This window comes from Mustela erminea, chromosome 5 (assembly GCF_009829155.1).
Source record: "Mustela erminea isolate mMusErm1 chromosome 5, mMusErm1.Pri, whole genome shotgun sequence".
Classification (NCBI taxonomy): domain Eukaryota; kingdom Metazoa; phylum Chordata; class Mammalia; order Carnivora; family Mustelidae; genus Mustela; species Mustela erminea.
The window spans coordinates 43638493-43664970 of NC_045618.1; the positions used below are offsets into that span (position 1 = coordinate 43638493).

Below are 26478 nucleotides of genomic sequence, written 5' to 3' on the forward strand. Positions count from 1 at the left end.
TCTTTCTTTATTAAATTAAGCAAGGAAGCCATAAGACTGCAATGACTCTTATATCATGGAGGCCTATATAAGCAAACCCAAATCTAAGCCTATAAATGCCTCAAGGCTATAAAATTGAAACCTTAGAACAAGCAATCATAACCAACTAGACTTTACACTGTAACCTATCAAATCATCTCCTTTCTTCTGCTCCTTCTCCCAATAAGTCATCCCCCTAGATCTTGATCACCTCCAATTTGGTGCTGCCCAGTGGAATGAATTTTTGCTCAAACTCTTAAAATTGGTAACATGCCTCAGCTTATCTTTTAATATTTTCTTCCTTCTTTCCTTCTGTCCTTGGCCCTTCTTTCATAGATCCATTCATGGAGGGGGGCGGCAGGAAATACAATATACACCTGGGGACTGTGAAGAGGAAGATTAGGGGAGAGAGTGCTCCCCTCGCCACCTGAGGGGACTTGATGTGGACAGATGGATGACTGGCAGCCCAGAGTAGGATGCTGGGTGTCACTGCCATGTTTCTCCAAGAATCGAGTGTCCCTTGCAGCCTTTTCAAATGCTAAGAGCACAGCAGAGAAATTGCAGCTCTAGCAAGTGTCATAGCTGCACGAACTCCAAGTTTTTTAGTGTGTTTTCTTCAAGACCAGCCTTTCCCAGTCAGAATAAAATTTCTTATTACGATCACCTCTACTCCCCTGGTGTTTGCTCTTGTATATAAGCTATTAACCTCAAATACTTACTGTAATTGATTCATCATTTCTTTTAGCCATTGTACAAGTTTGAGGTCTTGTTACTCATATTTTAGACAGTTTCATTGTATATTCATAATGAAGAATTCTAACAGTACAAATCTGTTCAGGGTACTGTAAACAGACATACTCATGGCACAGCAAGTGGATATTCTCTTTGTGCCAGAGGAATGCCAGGGAAGGGACATTCAGGAGGGTAAGGCTGGAGGACTTGGGTTTGGGACAGACGGCAGTGCATCGTAAATCTCAGGCTAAGCATATTGGGAAAGGTGTAGCTATGGGAAGATTTTGTTTATGGTGAAAGCAGAGTATTAGGAAATTAAATTTGATGATGGTTCAGCTTAAGTATATTTTCTAAAAGATAGATGTGCAAATATAGATGGGTGTGTGTGTGTGTGTGCGTGCACGCGTACATTCTAGAGCTTAGAAGCAATGACACCCAGGAGTTCATGGTTTCTAAGTACTATCAATCAATGCAAGAAATCAAGACGCCTTGAGAAATGGTTGATTCCGGGACTGGGGTATAAGAAGTGCAAGATGAACCTGAAACAAATTTTAGATACAGAAAACAAGGAGGTGTTCACTGAAGATATAACAAGCACACAAGAGTTAGCTTTAAAGGGGTTCCCACAGGTCAAACCTGGGACCAGAATGAATCATTGCAATGGGTTATAACTCATAGAATAAAATTTAAAACCCATGAGTCCATATAGATATAAACAGGCAAATAAATAAATAAATAAAGGGAAAAGTGAAGTTAAAATTTCAACTAACAAATATTTTTTAAAAAGACGTAACTCAAATTACCATTTGGCAATCTCTGTAGTAATAAATGTTTCAGGCAAGAATCATCAATGAATGCTTAAATCTGGGAAGTAAAAGGATGGTAAGAGATAGGATATTTACATGGTCTTAAAGTATCTCTCACAAGAGATTTATTAAGTATAAAGAGGAAAATAATAATCTTTACAGTAAAGAAATCTGGTGAACACCACCACTCTAACCAAGTAATTAAAGTTAATGTCACTAGTAATGAGGCAAATTGATAGAGTGTGCATCTAATGTGGGCATTTCTGCCAGAAACACATAGTCTACATCTAATCAGAGTATCAAACAAAAACTTATGAACCTTATGACCTTATAGAAAAACTTATGACCTTATAGAAAATGTCAAGATCATGAAAGCCTGAGATTAAAGAAGATTAAAGAGACGTGCCAATTGAAGGCAACTTGTGATCCAGGATTTTCTTCTTCTTAAAGATACCCCCAAATATTATTGGCCAATTAGAAACATCTGAATAGGTTCTGTAGATTATCTGGTAGTACTGAATCAATATTAATTCCCTGATTTTTATAAGGGAACAATGGAAGAAAATAGCTTTATCTTCAGGAAATACACGACTATTTGGGGGATAAAAGAGCACATGTCTGCAACTTATTCCCAAATATTTCAGGAAAAGACAGTTAGATGATAGATAGATGGTAGAATGATAACAAAATAAAGGGAATCTGGTTAAAAGGTATATGGGAATTCTTTGTACTGTTTTGGCAACTGTTCTATAACTCACACATTATTTAAAAATAAAAAAAAAAAAATTGGGCACCTGGGTGGCTCAGTTGGTTGAGTGACTGCCTGTGGCTCAGGTCATGGACCTGGAGTCCTGGGATCCATCCGGCATCAGGCTCCCTGCTTGGCGGGGAGTCTGTTTCTCCCTCTGACCCTCCCCCTTCTTATGCTCTCTCTCTCTCTCTCAAATAAATAAAATCTTAAAAATAAATAAATAAATAAAATTGATAATGGTGAAGAGAGCAGTACAGAGCAGACTGAGTAAAGGAGGAAGATATGATGGCTCTGGCTTAGGGGACCAGAAGGAGAAAGAGATGAAACTCCAGAGAACTGCATGGACATTTTAGACAAATCAGGCACCATCTCCTGGCAACAGACAAAGGCAGGAGACATCGGTTCTTTTTTAAATCAGGAACTGTGGCCAACCTGGAAAATAAATCCTGTTCTTTTTGCCAAAGAAAATAAAATATGGATTTTCCCTATTAGGATAAATACCGGTGTCTGGTCACATAAGGATATCTCATCAAGGCTTTGTTATTCATGAAGGATGAAAAACTCCTGGTAGTAATGTTTGGATTTTAGCATGTATCAGCTGAGCTGTTGTTCCTCTTTCTGGAACAAGGCAGATGGAGTCTGAAATATACAACCAGTGGAATGGAAGGCTGTAATTCTTTGTGTTTGTATCACTTAGTGCAGTCACCCAGATATGTTCCCAGTACACTGCCCTTTGTACAGACTTAAGACTGGAACCACAGATGTGCGCTAAAGCCATTCAGCAAAATCATACTCATTTGCTTGAACAAAAGAGGGGATATTCAAATTGTACTTAAAAAAAAAAAAGTGCATACTCCTATTGCTGTAACTAAACGCAATTATCTGTTTTAACCCTTGCCATCTTCACACCGAATATTTTAGAAAGGACAAAACTGAGACATAAAGAAGGCTAGGCATTGGCCCCAAGTTCACAAAACTACCCAGTAGCAGAGCCTAGATTTGAAGCCAGGTCTTTCTGGCCTCAGACTTTCTATTCTTTCTAGTACTGCACCCTTTCTTACTTTTTTTTTTTTTTAATGATTTATTTATGTAATTGAGGTGAGGGAAGGGGCAGAGGGAAAGGGAGAAAGAAACGTAAGCAGACTCTGCCTTGAGCATGGGGCCGAGTAGGGCTCAGTCCCATGACACCGAGATCAGGACCTGAGTGGAAACCAAGAGTCAGATGCTTAACTGACTGTGCCACCCAGGTGGCGATTCCACTTTTTTACTTTTAACAGGAAGAAGCACCTCCTTCAGACGACGCTGACCTCACACTCCACTCGCTATAAAGAGGGGCCCAACTTCCCTAAGTCTAACCATTCTTCCCCTTTCAGGGAATTATTCATAACTGGGATTGCAACCAACTTAGGCTACTAAAATATAGAGAGGAGTTTTCTGGGGCTTTCTGGGGAAGTTCTTTAGTCGTATAGGGGTGCCTATAGAAGCAAGGCCTTTTCTCCCGCCTGGGGTCTAACAAGAAATCATGGCACAGTCCTGCTGTTCCGGCCAACAAGCTAAGACTGCAATTGTGACCTGCCTGGGGATAGAGTGATGCTGTGGATGAAATTTGGAATAAGATATGGTTCAGGAACACGAGTTCTTCGACCCACATACGTTCTGGGTCCTCTCTTACTTTTCCAAAGACTCTCCTCCTATAGTTATTCCTGGTTTTCTTTCACTTCACTATCAACCTCTCCCTTTTCCAAACATGTGTTGGACTCTTTTGTATTAAAACAAAATAAATCTTTGATTCTGGACATCTCCGCCTTTCTTCCAGCTATAGGCCCCTTTCCTCTTCCCCCTTTTCTAAAACCTCGGGTATACTTGCTCACCTCCCAATCACACTTGAACCCCTTCTGGTCCTGCTCCTGTTAGGACTACTCTTTATGGTAAAAGCACCTGTTATGACAACTGTAGGATTTCAATGGGGTGGGCATGTCCTTCTTCTTTGGCTTCCATGACTCCATACTCCCCTGATCTTTCCCCTGTCTCGCTGGCTACTGCTTCTCTCTCTCCTACACTGATGCTCCTCCTGTATTGAATTTCTAAATGTTGCTTTGATTCAAGGCTTGGTCCTAGATCCTCTATGCTTCTCTATTCTAGCTCTTTCTATGTTTGTTCAACACTCAATCAATTTCATTGAGAGTCTACCAGATGCCAGACTCTGCTCTAGGCGCTGGAAATAAAGCAATGAGTTAAAGCTCCTGCTTTATAAAGCATACTTCTGGTGGAAAAGAAAGAAAGAAACAAACACCAAAAAATAAGGGTATAATATAATATCGGGTAGTGATAAGTGCTATGAAGAATAAAAAAGCAATAGCAACATTGATGAAGAATGATGTTGCTATTTGTTGAAATAAGGAAGACTAGGGGGTGAAGAGATTTGGGAGGGGAAAATCAAGAATTCTGTCTGGAGGGGCGTGTGGGTGGCTCAGTGGGTTAATCCTCTGCCTTTGGCTCAGGTCAGGATCCCAGGGTCCTGGGATCGAGTCCTGCATCAGGCTCTCTGCTCAGCAGGGTGCCTGCTTCCCTTCCTCTCTCTGCCTACTTGTGATCTCTGCCTGTCAAATAAATAAAATCTTTAAAAAAAAAAAAAAAGAATTCTGTCTGGATGTATTAAGGGGTCATTTGGACACAGGATGTAGTTATTTGAATAGATTAAATTTCTCTTATGTATGAATCCTTCCTCAAATCTTAGGAGACCTTCGCTGTCCACTCTATCTCTGAAAGCATTCCACCTGCCTCTTCTCTCTTGCCCTCCTTAGTTAACGGTCTTCGTGATAGCCCCCACAATCTGTAAAAACCAAACTTGGCTATTGTTTGGCTACTCCCACTAAAACTATGTCCTGTGAGAACAGGAATCTTGTCTGTCTTTTTCATAGCTGTGTCCCTGGGCTTGGTATTGTGCCTGTCAGAGAGAAAGGGCTCAACAAATCATCCTTACATGAGGGAACAAAGGGGATGTCTGTCCTCTGGAAAAGTCAGCACAAGTTGGTTCTTATCTGAGCTTAGCCAATCTCTAGCTATTTGACTTCAGGCAAGTTACCTCTGTGGTATTTTCTCAATACCAGAAGTAATTTGATTAGATGATTTCTAAGGGATAGTTTTTCCACTTTGAAATGTATGATTTTTATTGACTTACTCTGACCAAATTTGTATCTCGAACCTCATTTCAGTAGCAGTGCTAATGGGCTTTCTGATGTAGACTGTTCAAACTCTTGCTTATGGGGATATTTACCACAGGAAATCTGAAGGCTTCTGTATTCACACTCCTAGCTCCCCTAAATCCTGTCTCAGCTATTCATTCATCCATTCTGCTAGCCTCCACTCTAGGACCAGGGAGAAACAATTGGAAAGAAAGAAGTGAAGGAGTTTATTTTCTGGAACATTATGGAACACCTACCTATTCCCCAGTACAGTTCAAGCCTTTGAAGGTAAAGTATGATACCTTTGAAGGTATCATATTTCATGTGTATTTAAGAGTGATTTGGATATCAAAGCATATTTCTACAAAACCCTGTGAAGTAGGTATTAACACCCCCATTTCACTGATGTAGGAAATGAGGTTCAGGGACACGAACTGATCTGCCCTAGTTCAGACAAGGGGCAGAAAAAAGATTGGAAGCTAGGTCTCGCCCCACCTCCTCATTCTGCTTTCCCCCACACCACAGATGCCTATGGTCAAGGGCAAACCCTCTTGGATACAATCAGTTTCCAGTGGACTCAGGTCTATTTGTTGAGTCAACAAATGAAAATAAATTGGATTAAGAAACCCTCTCTTAAAATCCAGGGTTCAAAAAGTTGACAGTTTACTTTTCAATTAAGTGCAGAGAAAATCCTATTGCAGAGGCATTGATTACTGTGTAACTTAAATACATAGCTAGGTGGAAATAATGCCACAAAAATATCAGTATGCTTACAGAGGCAGAAAAGATGTGTCTTCTGAAACAGCAAGGTTTCCCAGGGCTCCTTCTGGAGAAGGAAGAGGGGGATGCCAGGATTATCAATTCCCTACATGACCATCTTGGGAAAGATCCTCCTCGCCCTTCTACTTTTCTTTAGCATTTTTAAAAAACTTCACTTTCAGAAGAGTCCTTTTTGCTTAATGGGAAAGAAATTCTTTTCCCACCAAGATATGCTTATTGCAGAATGTCCGACTCTGATGTATGGGCATCAGTGAGGATATGAACCTATGCCACACCAAAATATGTAAAGCCGTCCGTATATGTGAATCTTAGCATTGGGCAGCGTTCTGAAATAATAACTTAAAAAATAACAAACCTTTAGCGTTATCATAAAGCAGGGAGGGTAATCAAGGCAGATTGGGTGTAGTTACTTTTTCTCCCTTCCAGCCTCTTTCCCTTTGAACGTAAAAATGGTCTGGAAAAAAGGATTGGATGTCGTGAATAGAGAACTTCATTTTTTCCATCACTACCACCAATGGCAAAAACAGACATCTAAAAACTAAACTGTCAATAAAACAAGATCATAAATAGAAAAATGAATAAATAGCATTTATTTTGTCCGAAGGGGCTGTCCGGGTCCAAGGTCCCAGCGCGCGGAAAGCGCCCCAAGGGGAGGGCCCGAGGCCCGGGCACCCTCAGGGGAGCAGCAGGGAGCCCAGCAGCAGCTCGCCCTGGCCCAGCCGGCGGCCCCGCTCGCGGCCGCTGCCCCGCTTCTCCGCCTGGACGCGCACGGCCAGGCGGCGCACCTGCTCCTCCGACAGCCCGTCCAGGCACACGTCCTGGTCGAAGGCGGCCTTGCGGCTCGTCCGCACCACGGCGCTGCGCTGCGGGCGCGTCTTGCCTGGAGAGCGCAGGACGAAGCTGACGCGGCAGCCCACGGCGCGGGGCTCGGCGGTCCCTGCGGGCAGGCCCTCGGCACCGAGCAGCCGCACGCGGAGCCGCCCGCTGGCCCGGCTGTACTCGGCGGCCAGGCGCAGGGCGCCCCAGTCGCGGCCCAGGGCCACTGTGCCCTCGGCCTCCAGGCGCTCGGGCCGCGGGTCGGGGCCAGGCGGTGGAGGCGGCGGCGGGGACGCGGAGGGGGCCCGGGCCGGGGGCTGGGAGCCGGCGCCGCGCTCGTCGTCGTCGTCCCCGCTGGACACGGAGCGGGCGCGCGCCAGGCCACGACTCCTCCGGGCCCGCAGCGCGCGGCTCAGCAGTCCTTCGGGGGCGCGCAGGAGGCGGTGGGCGCGGGGCGGCGGCGCGGGCACGTCCGGGGTCTGCCGGGGGCCGGCGGGGATCGCGGGGTCGGGAACCGGGGCTGAGCCCGGGAGCAGGAGCGGGGCGGCGCAGGCGCCCCCGAGGAAGAGTGACTCCTTGCGGCGGGTGTGCGGGCTCTCGAGCAGCGCGCAGAAGCCGTAGGCGGTGCGCGCGCGCGGCAGATGCGGCAGCGAGAGCGCGGCCTGCGAGCGCGGGTCCCAGTCCGTATGTCCCGCGGCACCGTAGGCTCCTCCGGGCCACAGGTCTGGCTCAGCGGCGCAGCGCCGGGGCAGAGCCGCGGCCGGAGGCAGAGACTCCGGTGAGCAGGGCGCGGGCAGCCGGGGCGGGATGCAGAACTCGGGGATGCGGGCCGGGGTGAGCACGTTGGAAAAAGCAGGCTCCGGAGCGGAGGCGCGCAGTTTCCCAAGGATCCGCATCCTTAGAGGCTGAGGCTGGGAGTGGTGGCAAGAAGTGCTCCTGCGGAGGAGAGAAGTTGGTGAGCGTGGACGCCTGGCGCCCCTCGGGAAGTGGCTGGACCGCTCCCCGGGGCGCTCCGAGTGTACCAACCGCCTACGATCCCTGGCTAATCCAAGCCCAGCTCTCCCGCACCACAGGCCTGCCCGCCTTCCACTCATCGGTACTAAATAAACGAACAAATCGATATCAGACCTTTCCTTCCTTCTCCAGTCACTCAGGGTCATGAGTTGCAAGTTCAGGGCTGGCTGCCTCCCGGTCCTGGCTGGGGCGCCAGCTTCAGCACTCTGGCTGGGACAGTGGCGCCCCTGCCTTATACTGGCAGCCTGAGTCCCGCCCAGCCGGCCGGGAGCCCAACCCCTGGAGGCCCTGGACAACCCGCCTTCCAAGCCAGCCCCGCTCGCCCTGCTTGCCGCTGCCCGGGGCCCGGCAGCGGATGCTTGGGCGTGACCGTGTGGCCAGTCCTGGGACCTGCATCCTCTCGGCGTGCACAGAGAATGCAGGTGAAAAGAGCATGCCCGTTTGCACTGCCCAGGGAGAACTTGGCGGCGGAACATGCTGGCTGGCGGCCTCTTGGAGAAAGTGAAACAGGATGAGGAACCAGGAAGTTTTTTGCTAGGAGCTAAAGTCTGTCAGCCTGCGCGTGACGGACACGCCCGAGGTTCTTCTATTTTACTCCCTCCACGCACCCGCCACGTGTAGATGGAGTTTCCACGTACCCGTGTACTTATTACAGGGTTCCCTCTGCTGGATGGTGGCCTCCTTAATAGCCTGCTCAGTCAATGCCGTAAATACTGATGAACTGGGTGGATTTTGCAAACATTTCTGAATGTTGGCAGCCTGTCATCTGTTGTCACAAGAGATGGGGCCTCTGGCTCACACTCTAGAAGAATAACACTTGATATTCCCAAAGCCATCCCTTTTCTGCTTCAGTGGGGAGTGACCAGTTAGAAAGCCCTTTACGGAAAATCTACGTTGCCTCTTTCCACGCCCCACCTCGTCCCCCCACACCTTCATTTTCTAATATGAGAAAACTGGAAGCCCAGAGGGACTTGAGGAAATTCCATAAAGGTTAAATAAAGCCAGTTAATGGCAGAACCTGGAACTAGCAACTTCCTGTTTACTTGGCTTTGCATGTGATGCTTCCTGCTATCTGAAATGCCCTTCCTCTGCTTTTTCTCTCTGTAGGAACTCGTTTATTTTCCATAATTCAGCCAGACAAGCATCCCCTTCAGGAACCTTTACCCAACTCCCTCTCTACAGTTCATCAGTCCCTCCTTATTCCTTCCACATATCTTTTATGTACCAGCATTGCTGCATTTAGCATGCTGCTTTGGAATTTTGGTTTACAGGTTGTCTCCCCCAATAGACTAGGAATTTCTTGAGGGCAAAGACTGGAACGACTCATTCAGGGTGTTTGGGGACCTCTTTTGAATGTAGGTATTATAAAATAAGAGTGCTAGGATTCAGAATCTGGGTTTGCCTCCCTCCTAGTTGCCCTATACAAGGGACAAATCTGCCTGTCTTATTAATCTTTTATCCAATTCCAGCACCTGGAATACAATGCCAGGCAAATAATAAGTGCTCAGTAAATATTTGAGTGAATTACATTGTGTGGAATTGAGCCTGATCTACAATCCAGGTCTTATGACTGTCAGGTGCTTTTAACCACCTACCCCTCTAATGACATTATTCAATTTCTCATAGTAAACCGGTGAGACGGACCTTGCTCCTGTTTACCAGATGAGAAACTGAGGCTTAGGTTAAGAGATTTGTCTAGGGTCCTTCAAACTATGAATAATATGCTGTTTCCCAAGTCCCAACTTTTTACTAATTTCTTCCTTCCTTCTCTTTTTCAGTTCAATATAATTGGCTAAGTCTGTTGTGTGTCAGACTTTGTGTGTGTGTGGCTTGTATTACACTTTACACCCAGAACATTAATTCTTAGCTACTCAGTCTACTGTTAAGCATTTTCCACTATCCTTGCTTTGGAATAAGTAACCATTATCTCCAAATCCTTAGAAGTAAGGAGAGTGAATGTTTCCCCATGTCAGTAATAATATTTTCTTAACTGATCACTGTTCTCCTTTGGTATATGCTTTTTTGATGGGACAAGCATGAATCACGCAACCAGGGAACAGTAACCATCCTGCCAAATCCAAACTTGCAGGCAGAGGTGTCCCGGGGGTCTCTGAGTGCATCAGTCCCTCTGATTCTTCAGACCCTCTGCAGATTTGCAGGCAAATGGTCTTCTCAAAAGCAGAAAACACCAGCATTCGGTCCTGCCAATGTGCTGGCTCACTTCAAATTAGACCTCAATGAAAATGGCTCTCCCGAGGGCCTTTGTGGCAGGAACACACAAACATTTTGTCAGTGGGTAAATGCCACCAAAAGCAGGACGTGGGATTTGAGTCATTATGCTGACAGCGCTTTCATGTTCATAGGACAACATAAGCAGGGCTGGAAACCCAGTCCTTATCTAGAGGGTTTTCTAAAACCATTAGTTTTCCATGAATCAATATTCTACAGAAAAGACAGTGAGATACAGGGAAATTAAATTACTTACCCCAGAATACACTCCAGTCATTCATTCATTTAAGCCCATAGCTGCAGGCTGTGTCCACAGTTAGAGGCCTGATTTTCTTCCTGATTCTGAAATCACACTGGGAAAAAGTGAAAAACAATGCCTTTTTGTTGTGTTTCAGTGGAAACTCTGATCACTCCGATTGTTTCATTGTTTTGTGCCTTATGACCACATAAGGTCCACCACCGTCTTGCATTTAAAGCTTTGACATTGTTATTTCAAATAATCTATCCCAAGAATAATATTAACGTTTACTGAACGCTCACCATATACTGGGTTTTATTTAATCCCTAAACAACCCACTAAAGTAGGTAAGGATGAAGAAACTGTGGCTCATAGAAGAGAAACAACTTGTCTAGAGGCTCATAGCCATGCAAAGCAAGGTTGGGAGTCAAATCCAGATCCTTCTGGCTCATTATGCTGAATGCTTATAACCATTTCCCTAGAGTGTCTCCTTCAAAGCTATTTTTTCTGAACCCATGTCCTCTCTGGGTGGTTAGATAAAAGAAAAAGGAGACCTTTGTTCCAAAGCCTTGGGTTGAAACTACACACCTATTGTTTATACCAGCACCTAATAGCTTACCACAGGCAATTGTCATAAGCAGGAAATCACTGGTTTTGCACAATAGTGCTGTTTTGTAAACAGAATCCTTATCCTCCCCGGAAGTGTGAACACTCTCTTTATTTATATCATACCTTTTTCCAAAACAGGGTTTAAGGGGATTTATGTAACAAAGACCCAGGGAACTTACAAATTAGAGCCTGACGATAAAAATGGAAAAGAAATGCAATGGATTGAGTAAGGAACCATGAATTAGGTCCCAAACTAACATGTACCAATACCCATAACCCTAAAATGGGATGGACAAGATATGAAGGCAGTGAAAGAGGCTGCAATGGGAAGGCTTAGGGTTGTGAAAATCCCACAGGACCCTCACAGTCCACCAGCCTTGGAAAACCAGAAGAACCTTGGAAAACCAGAAGAACATGGGAATGGCCATGTCTCCTTTACAGAAAAAAAATACAGTCATGGAAAATCATCATCAAAAAGACTGTAGCAACACGGAAGCGGGTTTCTGTTGGAACAGTCCATGAAGTTAACAATATGTAAGGCTATATATCCCTTAACATCACAATTGGATAAAGATGCGGTCTCCTAAAGGCCAGAACTAGATGGGAATATACAACATAGACACTATTTCTTTTTTTGTGGGCATTGGAGTTTTTATCAATTTATGCCCTGGTTCATTGAAAGTTAGAGCAAGCTTACAAATACAGGTGCAACATGATGATAAAATAAAAGAAAAAGAAGAGGATGAAGTAACTGACCCAGAAAGAAAGAAGGGTAAGGACGATATGATAAAATCGGAAATGAAGTTATAATGGAAGCGATGTAGTGAAGTTTTTCTTTTCTTTGTAGCTGCCACAGTACTAGAACATGAGCCAAAAATCTGGCATCACCAGAGCTGACTTTGAACTCTAGTGCTGCAATTCACTTTTTCATTGTCCTCAAACAAGTCATTGCACCTCCAATATGACTTGTTTTTATCTATTAGATGGGAAAGATGACCATTGTTTTCTGAAGACGGAGTGGGAACTTGCTTGTGAACATACTTTGTAAATCATAAAGTGCCTCAATCCTCTACTTGCTGTTTCCTGCAAGCTTCCCTGTTTCCTGTTCCTTTTATATCAAACCAGCCCCCCTTCAAGATTCCTATCCACTTTTCTGGAACTCTGTTCAAACATTACGACCTCCTGAAAGCCCTCTAGGACTGACAAGTTTTGGTCATGGGCCTCTTTTCTCTGATTTTCCTTCAGAGCGAAGGGAAGGCATAGCAGTGAATTTTGGAGTCTCTGAAACTTGGGTTCACGATCCCACTCTGACATTTTCCATACGAGTGACCTTAGCCAAGTTAGTAAAATCCTCTGAGTCCAATCTTATTTATTAATCTTATCTTACCTCCATCTTGTGAGGATTAGAGATAGGACATAGAAAGCACAAAGGACATAAAAGGGCTCCGGGAATTTTGGTTATTATTACTGAAATAATGTCCTTGGATTAAGTTTCCCATGTAAAACTTTCAAAATTGCTTAGTTTGCTAAAACATATTAAGTCCATGTTTACATTTGAATGCTTTTAAAGATGGTTAATGAAAAATACATGGAACAACTTAAAACTAATTCTTGGTCCACCAAGAAACAACTGCTGAATATTTAATATTATCCCAACTGAATGTTTATCAAGCTAACAAATAAAAATCAAGGTTATCAATTTCCTTTTTTTCTTTTTCCAGAGGAGGAGTGTCTAGATTCTTCCATTTGTTTGCTTCTCCCTCCAGATAACTGTCTAGACTAATTTATGGTTATCTTTTAAGAATCTTTAGCTCACTGGGCTTTCTCCTTTCCTGTCAGAGATTAGTCTCCTTTATGTACACATTAGGTACTCAATGTATGCAGTACTTCTAGTCAGTTTTACAAATATCGTCCTTGTTTATTCTTCATAACAATCATGTCAGTCTAATGCTCATTTTATAGAGCAGGAGGACATTGAGACTCAGTGTTTCCTTCAAGATACAAACCTGGTCTTGACTCCATAGCTTATGTTCTTCTCCCAAAACAATGTTTACCATTGCTTGTGACCCAGGGGATTTAAAAAATACACTGGAAAGCAAAAGCAGCTTGGACACAAATTGTCATGAGGAAGTGAGAAGTAACTCAGACTTTTAAGCACATTTGCATGTTATCTCCTTCTGGCTACTTTCCTCTGCTTTTGCCCACGTTGAAATGCTGCTGTTCCCAGAGTTTCTTCGGCAGTCTCCCTCTGATTGATCCCCAGGGATTCAGTTTAATCTCTTTGTGCATGCTTCTCCGGGCTGTCACGGTCCCCCACCTGCAATCAGCCTGCCCTCCCACTCCTCCCTGGAGCTAAGAAGCAAACCTGATCATGTCACTCCCGGGGACTTCGAGCCTTCTGTGTTGCCTCACTGCCTCTAGGATAAAGCCCAAAGTGCTCTGCTTGGAGTACAAGAGTCTTCATGATCTGGCCGCTCCCAGCCACAATCTCCAGCTATTCCCACCATGCCTAGGACTGCAGTCCCTGTACTCGCTGTTCCCTGAAAGCGCATATTCACTCACCTCAGGTCTTTGTTCATGCTGTTCCCAGCGGCCATCTGCCTTCAACAGTCCTCTTCATTCCTTCGCCTTCTCCTAAAAGCCTTCCCTGACCTCCCAGGGTTGGGCCGTGCAGTCCGCTATGAGAGTGCTTCTCCTATGGTATTCAAGACGTTTGCTTGCCTGTCTGTTTCTCCCGCAGGTCTCTTTGACCGAGACTTTCACCCCCATTCCGCAGGCCCAGCACAGGACTGTCACACAGGTGTCAGATGGCTGCTGAAATCAGGCACAGTCTCGCGCTGCTACTTAACTGGGTGTTCCTCCAAGTGCATTTGTATCTCATCTTTTCAAACAGATGCTGAAGTTCATTTGAGGTTAAGAATCCCTTTTTATATATATCCTCCTCCCCTTTTTGAGAATTTACCTTAATTGTTCATATTTTTGCCTAAAAAGGAACCAGGTAAGAAACTAGCATTAACTTTTCATTTCTACTCTAAGGAAGTTAGTACATTAATTCCTATGATGCTTGTCTTAAAAGAACTCTTATTGCTTAATTCAAGTTATCTACACTGTTGTTAGTGTTATTTGAATCTCCTTAGGTCAAATAAATAGTCTTTTAAAAATTCAACCATGTAGGTGCATTTACATTATGAAAGTGATTTATTATTGTACTCATGTTAAATCAAGTAGTTGATACGACTTACTAAATTGATGAACATGGCAGTTAACAGGTAACCACTTATACTTTTCTCATGAGCTATCAGAAAACGAACTTCCTGTCTTGATCCCCAACCGTTTCATTCTAGTTGATCACTGATTTCTTTTCTCTACAAGTAGTAACCAAATTTTTAAGTATTCCATTCTCTTCTCATCACTAACAGGGTTGACTAAGAGCAACATCCCTGTTGAACACTTACTTTTCTTTTACTGTCCACAAGATCTAGACCCTGTTCACACGCTCAATTTTTCCTTTTTAAGCATTTTTTTAAAAAATTATATAACCTTTAATGAATGCAAAAACGCCCCTAAACATAATATAGTACACACTTGTTTATCCACCAACCAGCTTAAGAAATAAGTTTTCAAAACAGTTGAAACCCCCTATAATTCTTCTCGATCACCTTTTTGTCTCTTTGTTGTCCCAGAGTTAAATATTATCCTGAATTTGAGGCTTATTGTCTTTCTCTAAATATTAGTTTTATGCCCTATGTTCATATCCCTACAAATTATTCTGTTTATTTTTTGGTTTTGAACTTTATAAAAATGGTTAAGACTACAAACATTCTTCTGCAGTTTTTCTTTATTCAACATTCTGTTTTTAAGACTCATTTACATATCTGTGTACAGGTCTAGTTCATTCGTTTTCACTGTCAGAGAGAATTCCACTGTAAAAATGTACTTCATTTCTTTTGCCGATGAACATTGCGATTGTCTCCAGTTTTCTAGTGCCGGTATGGTCATTTGTATACATGTCTTCTCAGCCACCTGTACACAGATTTTCTAGAGTACATTTCCAGAAATAGAAGAGCTGGTAATAGGGTATTTGCATCTTCAGTTTTAATGCAAACTCGCTTTTCTCATCAGCAGTGGATAACATTTCTTGCTGTTCCATATCTTCCTTCAACTACATTTGTATTATCAGCTTTTAAAAGACTGTTAATATGGTGAGTGTTGTGGGCTAAACTGTGTCCTTCCTAACTAAGTTCATATGTGAAGTCCTTACACTCAGTGCCTCCAAGTGGGACCACATTTGGAGTTAGGGTCTTTAAAGAGATTGTTATGATTCAGTGAGGTCATTAAGGTGGGCCCTAATCTGAGAGGACTGGTGTCCTTAAAAGAAAGGGAGATTAGGACTCAGGCATGCACGGAGGAGGACTGTGCAAAGGCATGGGGAGAAAACCATCATCTGAAAATGCAGAAGAAAGGCCCTCAGAAAAAATCAATGCTACCCACACCTGGATTTTGGACATTTTTTTTTTAAAAGATTTATTTATTTATTTATTTGACACAGAGAGAGAGAGATCACAAGTAGGCAGAGGGGCAGGCAAGGGGCAGGGGCGGGGGGGGAGGGGAAGCAGGCGCCCTGTCGAGCAGAAAGCCCAATGTGGGGTTTCATCCCAGAACACTAAGATCATGACCTGAGCCCAAGGCAGAGGCTTAACCCACTGAGCCATCCAGGCACTCCGGATTTTGGACTTCTAATCTCTATAGTCTCCAGACCTCTAGTCTCCAATCTTCTTTATCTCCACGCAGAGATAAAGCTGTCACTACATTGTACACCTGAAACTAATATTACAGTGTATGTTAATTGAAATTTAAATAAAAACTTAAAAAATAAGAATTCTCTGTTGTTTGAGCCAGCTAGTCCATGGTGTTTTGTTATTGCAGCCCTAGCAAACCAAGGCAATGAAGTTAAAAATCATAGTTTTAATTTGTATTTCTCTCATTTACAATTGAGGTTGAGCAATTTTCCATATGTTAATTAGCCATTCAGATTTCTTCTATAAAATTCTTTAAAATAATTTATTTATTTGGGAGAGAAAGTGAGCACAAGCCGAGTGGGGGCAGTACAGAAGGAAAGGGAGAAGCAGACTCCACGTTAATTAAGGAGCCCTAGGTGGGGCTCGATCCCAGGACCCCAAGATCATGACCGGAGCTGAAGGCAGATGCTTAACTGACTGAGCCACCCAGGTACCCCTATAAAATTCTTTTTAAGAAGTCTTTCACTTTGTATGTTTTTATAGTGCTATTTCCTTCTCTTATACATATATACACACATCGGACACTTCTTTTTTGGTCATATTTAAGTGCTGTAAATGTCATCACCCTGTGACTTGCTCTTCATACTTTTATGATGTCCTTTGAGAAATAGGAGTTTTAAAAGTTTAATGTAATCAGATATATCAATTTTTTCTTTCACGATTTTGCTTAAGAAAGAATTCCCTGCCCCTAGGTCATAAAGATATTTTTTTCCATTTTCTTCTGATGTTTTAAAAGTTTTGCTTACTCATATTTAGACTGTTAAGCCAGCAATTGGCAGAATTTCCAGCCAGTGCTCCCTAAATGTGAGTAGGGCTTTTTTAGGAGGTGATATGCTCCCCATCTTTGGGGGTATTCAAATAGTCTGGACAATCATGAGATAGAGATCTTATAAGGATTCCTGGATCATGTCAACTTATAAACCATTGAATGTCTGGTCATAGATCTGAGTACGACAGGCATTTTTGTCTGAATATTTCAAATATCATCTCAAAGGACTTATTTATCCTATCTTGGCTACACTTCACCTCCTGACTTTTATTTTAAAGCCACAACCTATCTACCAAGTTCTTTAAGATTATGGACAATTCCCCAAATGCTGTGAATGGACACACTTTGGTAACTGTAAGGAATTAGATGTAAACAGCCTATGGTTTCCTCCCTTGTAATAGGAACGCTCTATTTTCCTGGTGGACACCCAGGACTGAATGTGGCTCATTTTGATTTTCCTTTCGCATTAGTGACAGACTGTCTGGGTCCATCTCCATCATGATCTGGCTGTGTGAGCCTGGGCAAGTTTCTTAATTTATGTAAACCTCAGTTTTGTCACCTATAAAAGCGGGTTAATAGTTCTAACTATATCCTAGGGTTATGCTGATTAGTAATCCATGTAAAGCCATTAGGATATAGTGTCTGGCATGTACTCAGTAAATCTTATCTATGTTATGGTAGTGATATTAATGGTAATGGCAACAGTGGTATTTTGTTACTATACTCTTTTTTCCTATATCAGGTTAAATTTTTCAGGCACAAATGAGATCTTAGAAAGAAACTAAAGGAGGAAAAACAACTCATTTTGGTAGGTAACAACTCTGGCCCAAGCTCTTTGCAAATAATTTTTTATCTGACCTTTCACCAATCTTGCAAGTTTCCAATGTCCTAGCATTTAAACATAAATCCTGACTGAGAGCGTTTAAATAACTCCTCCTAAAGTTACTTGGTCACCAACCACAGACCTAGAATCTAAAAGCTGTTATCTGATACAAAAGCCTAAGGTCTGTGATGTTAACACTGTCTTCAGAAATCACTTGAGGCTCAAACAAGTTGATGGACCTGCCCCCAAAGCCCAGGCTGCTGACCTTAGTAGCTTTGAGAAGTCATGGCAGATCTGTGTTAGAGTTTCTTCAGGACTTTGTACAGTGTTTTGACAGGCCTAGAAGGGAGTCCAAAGCTGGGACAAGCAAACTGGCCTGTATCTCAAAGTGCTTGGGGCTCCAGACCTGTCTCTACTGTTTACCAGTTGGCCTCTGGGTAGGTCACTTAACCTCCCCAGATCTCATTTTCTCCACGTGAAACATGACACTCAGTGATACCAGGTAATCTTCAAATTCCTTTGTAGGGCTTCATTCTCAGAATCCAAAAATTCTACAAAGCAGCTACATAAGGTCCTACAAGGAAGCGCCTCCCGGGCCCCAGCCAAATCCGGAGAACAACTTTACAGTTCCCCAGCTGCTCTGTTAGCTTTTCTTTTGGTCTCACTAAGCTAGAAATGGACCTCTCAGCTCCTAAATCATGTCAATGGATCCATGTAAGGTAGAACCCTTCCTTGACTCTTCCTCATTGTGGTACTTGGGAGTTCCCAGTCTTGTGGCATTCCATTGTCTGCCTTGTCATCTTGTGGTGTTCTCTCCTATGTCTGTGTCTCCCAGTCTCTCCTCCTCTTATAACACCATTCTTTTGGATAAAGAGCCCACCCTACTCTAGTAGGACCTCATCTGAACTCATTACATCTGCAAACATCTTATTTCCAAATGTATTCACCTTCTGAGGTACCTGAGGTTAGGTCTTCAACATAGGTTTTTTTGGAAGGGCCACAGCTGAACCTGTAATAGTGGCTAACTTGTACGTTGTCTGAGCCATCTGTCAGCAATGGCCCCTCAGCCCAATGTCATATAGGGAAGGAGGGGGGCAATTTCAGAACCTAAACCAGGAAAAAAGGTAGGAATCTTCAAAAAAATTGAGTCACCCATTCCCTGCACAGGAATCAGAGGTCACCCCTCCACTTCTGTTTCTTGAGCAGAGAGATTTACAATTGTTTCCTCTCCTGGGAAATATGAAAGTTAGCCAGGCTGCCTAGGGCTCTGCCACTTTCCTGAGGCTGCTCCAGATCGGCAGATGGCCAGTAGTGGCTGCTGAAGGGATAAAATCCCCTCATCATGAATAAGGAAACTCCTGAGTAAAGCCTTGAATTTCAAGAGAGGAAATAGATTGTAAAAGTATTTTTCCTCCTCCATAATGAGAAGGGCATGTGTGGCCACACAGGGGGCTGTACATATATCAGTACCAAGAGGAGCCCAGAGGGCCCACAGCCAGCACATGGTGAAGGACACCACGAGGATACTGGCCTGCCTGGGAGCGGCCTGCTAAGGCCTGGGCCAAGGACCCACCCACCTCCCCATCAACTGTGTCTCAGACCTAGGACGCCCAAATGGTGGGGTAAGAGTCATAGGAAATGACAAACATAGAACACAGCTTGTTGACTTCCTCAAGTGAGACCTCTGAGACAGATCTGATTCAGCTTGGAAAGGAAATGTTAGCTATTTAGCAACATAAATATTGTGGAGAAACCTGTAAGTATTACAATTACAACTCATATGATTTAACTTGTATTGTCTCTTTAAGACATACTAAGCACATAAACTTTCTGTCAGGCCAAAAATGTAAACTTTTAGTGCCTGCCACAGATTGGGTTCCCAGGGAAGCAGACACTGAGCTAGTAATACACATGGAGGAAAGTTATTGGAAGGTCTCCATGGGAGATACATCTGTGGGGGTGAAGAGAGTTGGGTAGGGGAAGTAGAGCTGCTGTGTGGTCCTAACACAGGTCTCAGCATGGACCATGCAGAGCTCTGGAACCAAAAGAGCCCTGAAGAGTTGTCCCAAACTGGGGGTCAGGGGACAGGCAATTATAGCCTCCCCATCAACCAGTCATTGGGTGAAAACTCCCCCAGGGAAAGGGCCGTGGGCTTAATCATGGTGGATCCCTTTAGTTACGGCAGTTTCTGGAGAGGAATTTATCTGTGACTTGTGGGCAGCGAGGGGAATGAGTGTCGAAGAACTGAAGTGGGGTGACGGTAGTCAGGACAGCACTCCACAGTGTGACAGTGCTCTCACTCCAGAGTGACATGGGGTGATGCTCCAAGCAGGGTCTGGCCACTCAGCACCAGCTGGCATCCTCTGCTCCATTAGCAGAAACATCTAATCCCAAAGATTCCCCTGTTTGACATAAGCCACCAATCCCTCATTAATCACAAGGGCACTCATGCCCCGCCCAGGAGAAGACAAGTGAACATCACACTGTGGGGGCTGTTAGGGTGCATCCAGGGGATAGCCAGGCCCCTCTAGGGGCAGCTTCTTGGGTCTGGTAACCTGTGAGCAACAGCACATTGATTAAATAAACCAAGGGCCGTCCACAGGGAGATCATGAAAATGGAAGTTGTAGAAGACTGTAAGAGAATAAAACAGCGGGCACTGGATGATCCCATTTCTGGGAAAAGATAAACGTATGGGAAGAGTCTAGAAGAATGGCCATGAAATTCAAGTAGTAAGATTATAGATTATTCTAATCTTTCTCCTTTTACTTAAATATATCTTCTGGATCAACCCAATATGTTACCTTTGTCATAGGGAAAAAAATAGTTTTTCTCTAAGGATTATAAGAGGAAATTATTTTTTTTTTTCATTAAGATAAACCTTGTAAGAAGTAGGCCTGTGGCTACATTAGCCAAATAGTGATTTGCTTAACCACCAGAGGCAGAAATCAGAAAAGGGACTTTAAATGAAGTTTGTATGTTAACAATGGCCACTTCAGAGCCTGGGAGATTTAAGAAAGAACAAGATTAGGTAGGTAAAAGGATGTTTGAAATACCTCGCCAAAGTAAAAGTCATATCACAAAGTAATTGCCATGCAGGATACCTGCTAGACTTAGAGTTTTGCTTGGTGCTTTCATAGGACAACCACTGAAAAGTACAATTGGTTAACAGATGAGCACACTAGGTTAACTGTGGGCTCTGCAAAATGCACCCCACACTACTTATGCACATATCAATCTATATCATTGAAATCTATCAGCTCAGGGCAAGTTAAACACTGCATCGCTGCTGTAGAAAGCCATTAACATCTTCCTCTGGGAGAAGCCCTCAGGCCTGTTATGGGAATGCCCAGGAGCTGCACCATTGCACCTACATGCTGGCTCAACTGAGCATTTGTCAGGATTCTGACCCATTCCCAAAGAAGAAAATCAGTGACTTGGGAAAGCTCTTCTAAGAAGGAATGGTTTACTCTTAATGACATACAGAGTTTTGTCTTTGGTTAATTTGTTTCTTAGTTTTTAATGCTGGTCAGTGTCCAAAATTAAACTGTGGTCAATGCTTGCTCCACCCTGAAATGTTTGTACGGAAAAGCACAAACTGGCTTACAGTTCACGCAAATCAATCTAAATCTAAGTACACCCCACACACACACTTTTTAAAATATTAGGTGACTTATACAGAGCTTCAGAGAACACTAAATACATCTCAGTGACCATTTTGTCTTCTCAGCAAGCTGGGAGGTGTTTTGTTTTGTTTTGTTTTCTATCAGCAATTAACAACTTGGGTTTAAATTATGTCTAAAGTTCCTGTTGGTAACAGCTTCTTGTTAGGCAGATTGCTACCTGGACCCCACCTCCCCACACCCTCTCATTTCCAGGCTTCAGAAATTCCTCCTCTGGGGCACTATCTGCCGTGCTCTCAGTGAGCTGTAATTAGCACCATGCTTCTCAAACTACCCTCTCTGGAACTGGGAAGTTATGTACATTTTCCAGACATTTTACGAGAAAGTTTTTCACATGCAGTAGGACATACAAAACATAAAATGTAGATGGCTTTTTGAGAGGGAGTATGAAGCTCCAAGAAATTTCAAGCTCTTCCAAATCTCCAGATCTTTAGTGGTACGAGCTAGGAAACCTTTGGTACTCCTGATGTCTCCACAGAAAGTCCAAGAAGCCCTGACCAAGAATAAAGAATAAAGGAGCAGATGGTCACCAGCATTTGGGGGAACAGAGCATAAGGTAAAGGATAGTCCTGGGGGAACTGGGGTGAAAACCTCCCACAGACAGATGTTGTTTATCTCATCATCTTCCCTGGTATTAGATGGATTTCAAAAATTTAGTTCATAACCTGCCACTAGGTCCTGTAATGCCAGAAGGGAGTCTTAGTTTCTGCTCTCAAAGAGCTCAGTTTAGGAGCTAATAAATCAAGGCATGAAGGTATGTGACAAGTGTTTTTGGGAAGTCCAAAAAATGTTCATTTTTTCTGGAGAAAACAAGAAGCACTAGAGAACATAGTGGTATTCAATCTGGGATCAAATCAAAGAATTAGCAATCAAAGAATTAGCCAGGTTAAACTGTGTGGTAGGCAGAGATGGGACGTGATTCTCATGGCTCTTAGTACTGTCAGCAAAGTGAACTCACGGAGATGGAACAACTTCAGTGCTGGGCCACAGACAGAAATCCTCATGGGAACGAAATCAACTGTCCACACCATCGCAACAAGTGCGTCATCTTTCCACCTCTGCTTCTGAACTAGAGGATTCTTCAAATCTGTTTCTTTCCCTGGGGAAATGTGAAAGCTCACCAATAGGGCCAAGACCCTGCTTCATCCCTGATTTGCAAAGAAAAACAGTTGCTGCTTAAGGAAACTGTAAAGGCTCTGAAAAAAAATTTTCTGTTGCATAACAAATATTATGAATGACACAACTTGGTTCAGCTTAGAGAAATTCTTTCTTAAAGTGCTAGATGGTCTCTGTAATTAGTGTTTCCCTTAAATACAATTTCCTCAAAGACTGTTAGCAAACACAACTGGCCATGTCCCTGTACCTTGTATTCTTAAAAGTTCCATGGGCTGTAAAGGGGCTCTTTGAGAGAACAATGGGCAAGGGAATAGGCTTCCCAGAGAGCAGTGGCCAAAGTTAGTTCACCAAGAAGGGAAAGCCAAGATTATAAAACCTGTTCTTTGCAGAAGGAGGAGGGAAGCCATCTTTCCCATGTTTTGCAAAACTTCTACGTCACTTCTAAGTTCTAGAACTAACATTTTGAAATTACCCTGAACTTGAATTTTCTGGCCTCCCCCAACCTTAAAAAGATAACAGATAAACAGCAAAACTTTAATTCATGAAGATTATAACAGAAGTACTATATTTTATATTTTCCCAAACATTTCTAATTTTAATTATATTCCTTTCATTAAACAAAATAGAAGTTTGAGAGCCATGTGTTCTTGGGCAAAGAATATAACCAATGTACCTCACTTTCAACATTTGTAATAACTGGGGTAAGAATACCTAGTTCCACAGTTGTTTGAAGGCTAAAAGCATATACATTATTTAGAATATTATTGCCTGAGACATGGAAAGGGCTAAGTGGGAGCTAGTGTTAGGTGAAGGAGAAACATTAATGTAGTATGTATGTGATGGAGTAAGTTGTTTCTTTGCACTGATAACTTCTGCTTTAGCAAAAGTAGAAGCCTTTCTTTCTTTATAGAAGTGCAGCTACTTGTCTTAAGTCAAGTTTTTCCTGCTCACAGTTGAAAGCTGACGCCATTTGTATCTTTCAAGCCAGTTGGGAGACGAGCCAGCTTGAAGAATCCCCTTTTCCACTATGCTTGATTAGATGATAGAAACCTAACAAAGTTTTTTTTTTTTTTTTTTTAAAGATTTTATTTATTTATTTGAGAGAGAAACAGTGAGAGAGAGCATGAGCGAGGAGAAGGTCAGAGAGCGAAGCAGACTCCCCATGGAGCTGGGAGCCCGATGCGGGACTCGATCCCGGGACTCCGGGATCATGACCTGAGCCGAAGGCAGTCGTCCAACCAACTGAGCCACCCAGGCGTCCCGAAACCTAACAAAGTTTTAAGGATAAACCGTCCAAGTTGAAGAAAAGATGGATTCTGGATCTATTGGGGTAGCTGGTATTTCCATTTCTATTCATATTTGGCATCCCTGAGACAAAAGCATGTTGGAAAGGAGAAAGCATCATGTTTCCAGGGGGAGGCTATGCATCGAGCACATAATTACTGAGGGCATCAGTGAAGTTCATTGTAGCCAGGTCTGCCTAGGCCAAGTGAAGCCACTGGGGCAGTTGCCTGAACTTGACACTGTTGGGCCTAAAAAGAGGCATCTTTAGAGCAAACCAATGGACCAAAGAACAAAACTACCCACATTCCCATGACCCTTTTCTCAGAGTTCAGACTTGGGGTCCTGGTACAGTCTAAACAATGAAAGAATTCCAAGTGAGGGCTCCAAATGACACTTTCACACTCTAGCTAGTATGTTGTCTATTACATATAGAACTAAATATTATTCCAATTTTGTTGTATCTGAGTTTCATACTGAAGGGTCTGTGGACAAAAGGACGAGACCGATACAAAGCTAAAATTAAGCAGGGCTTTATTTCGCGCCAGCACTGAGAACCAAAACCGACTGGTCGGGGTCACCTTTCACAAAGGGAAAGCGATGACCTCCTATTCTCATCAGCCAGGTTTTATAGAGTAAAGGCCGTATAGTTGAGCCTGGCCAATGAGAATGTAGCACACAGAGAACATCATATAATCATGCTAGGTTATACACAGGTGGCCAATTGGATTGCACCCTACCTCATGGTAATCATTTGATTCAGCCTATCACCTTGGCTAGAATTGGCGCCTTAGTTTGGCGCCTGAAAGGCGGGGCTCACATTCCTTAGCAGGTAGGGAGGTAATACATCCGCTTTTACTGATTGGATGTCTCCACCTGGCCAAACACGTCCTGGTATCTGGGCTCTGTTATCTCGCCCAGGCTGACATGTCCTGGTACTTGTGCTCTGTTATCGGGGGCTATTTGGCCGTATTTTAGCAGCCGGCCATATTTTACCGGTTCTGTTTCTAAGTGCGTTCCTCTTGGGGGAAGGGGCAGAGTCAATCTAAGTTCACACCTAAATATCAGGATGGCTATTCTATGGGGATGAGACCAGTACTGATCAAGTAGGCCCTTACATTCCCCCCCTTTTCTTTGGAAAAGATCTTTGACGGTTCTATGTCCCCCTGTTGTAAGGGGTTATATTGACTTTGTAAGATTAGCATCTTTATCACCCCAATTCTTTTCTGTACAAATGACATCAGGGCGTTTATAGCGCAGGGGCCAAAGAGTAACATCAGTAATAGTAAGACCAGGGGGCCTGTAATCGCTGATATTAGGGAAGTCATCCACGGAGACCAGTTGAACAAACTCTCATACCACCCCGGGAGTCCCTGCATTATTGTTCGTGCTCATCTAGCCTCCTTTTGACAGCGCCAGGCTGTCTTTAATGACTCCAGTGTGATTTATCCAAAAGCAGCACTCTTCCCCTAAGGTTACACAAAGTCCCCCTTTCTCTAAGAATAGTATGTCAAGCCCTCTTCTATTTTGCAGTACCATTTCAGCTAGAGAGTTCAGGGAATCAGTTTATCTATATTTTCATGCATGTGGTGTAGGTCAGCATCTACTTGGGATCCAAGAGCCTCAAAATCTACTTTCTCTTTTATTAAGGTTGCGGTTCCTATTGCGGTGGACCCTGCTATCCCTGCAGCCACTAACGCTGGAATTAGGATGGGGACCGCACGTTTTGTTCGTCCTGTCCCTGCAGTGAGATGCTGGAATCCCTCGACTCCCCCATAATAACCTACTTGGGGAAGGATGTGGGCCGTTATACAGAGTTCATTCCAGGAAGAGTTTTGGAACAAGGCAAGATTAAGGCATGGCATGAGTCCTGAATTGCAAGCAAACCAAGCCCCGGCAGGGGCCTTAAGGAAATTAGTGAAGATGGTAGGGACCATTATAATTTCACATAAGTCTTTGTACTGGGAAGATTGCTTCCCTTTTCGTGTCGCAAAGCAAAGTCCCTTACCTTCTATATCCCCTAGGGTTAGTCTAGGTACTTTTCCCCATTCACAAGAGTCATGAGAGCTTTCATTTTTAACCTTCCCCTTTCGGTTCCCTATGGTAAGATTGGCCCCCACACCATTATAGTATAGGGTCTGAGGATTTAAGCATAGCCAGCAGTCTCGGGTGATATTAGGAACTGAAGTATTTAAAAAATTAAACATTGTATCTATCAGTGGGAGTAAAACTTTTGCAGCACTATTGCCATTGTCAACCTCTTTTTTATCCTTCACAATAGTCTCCTTCGGGGTAGGCGTGGCGGGTAGCCTGGTTGGTTTTAATGGCTAGGGAGAATTTAAAACTGGGTTCGGCCCTATAGGCGAGGGCGCTTCTCGAATCTTTATCTTCTGGATGGAGAATTGCCCTCCTCTATCTGCACCAGGTTCATAATATCTAAGGCCCCAAGATCGGCCATATTCCCAAAGACAATCTTTGGGGTTGATGATCATAATAGATATATTTGTACAATATCTCCCATATCGGTGGGATGCGGTTGAAGGGAAGATCCCTGCGGCTAAATTTTTAACAAATTCCTTTTGTTACACAGTTGTCTGTTCTGGTGGGTACTACCGTTACGTGGGGGTCACGGTTAATTCCCCAATCAGAGGCTATTGTTTCACAGCCCCACCATGCACAGTAATAGTCTGAAGCCCCCCAACATCCTGTATAAGTCCCTGTGTTAGGATACATGTAATAGTGATGAGGGAGTAGGAGGCTGGCTGAGAATGGAGCAGGGGCTGGCGCCTTGCACCCCCTCTCCACCCACTCCCCTTGGTAATATGTGTGAC

At 43.6% G+C, this 26478-nt stretch overlaps 1 protein-coding gene across 2 annotated transcripts in view; it reads right to left on the reverse strand.

Moving 5' to 3' along the window:
- Positions 1-6874: 6874 nt before the first annotated feature.
- The window catches only part of C2CD4B (C2 calcium dependent domain containing 4B), a 32251-nt gene continuing 12647 nt past the window's right edge, over positions 6875-26478 (reverse strand). Inside the window, exons 2-5 of one of the 2 annotated variants that reach the window (XM_032342742.1) lie at positions 13741-14161; positions 10588-10684; positions 8741-8904; positions 6875-8024 (exon numbers count right to left, since the gene is read on the reverse strand). In XM_032342742.1, the coding sequence (XP_032198633.1) occupies positions 6947-7984 (1038 nt within the window). In that variant the 5' untranslated portion in view covers positions 7985-8024; positions 8741-8904; positions 10588-10684; positions 13741-14161 and the 3' untranslated portion in view covers positions 6875-6946. Of the gene's footprint in view, positions 8025-8216; positions 8512-8740; positions 8905-10587; positions 10685-13740; positions 14162-26478 lie in introns of those variants that run through there. The other variant, XM_032342741.1, reaches the window with a different exon arrangement.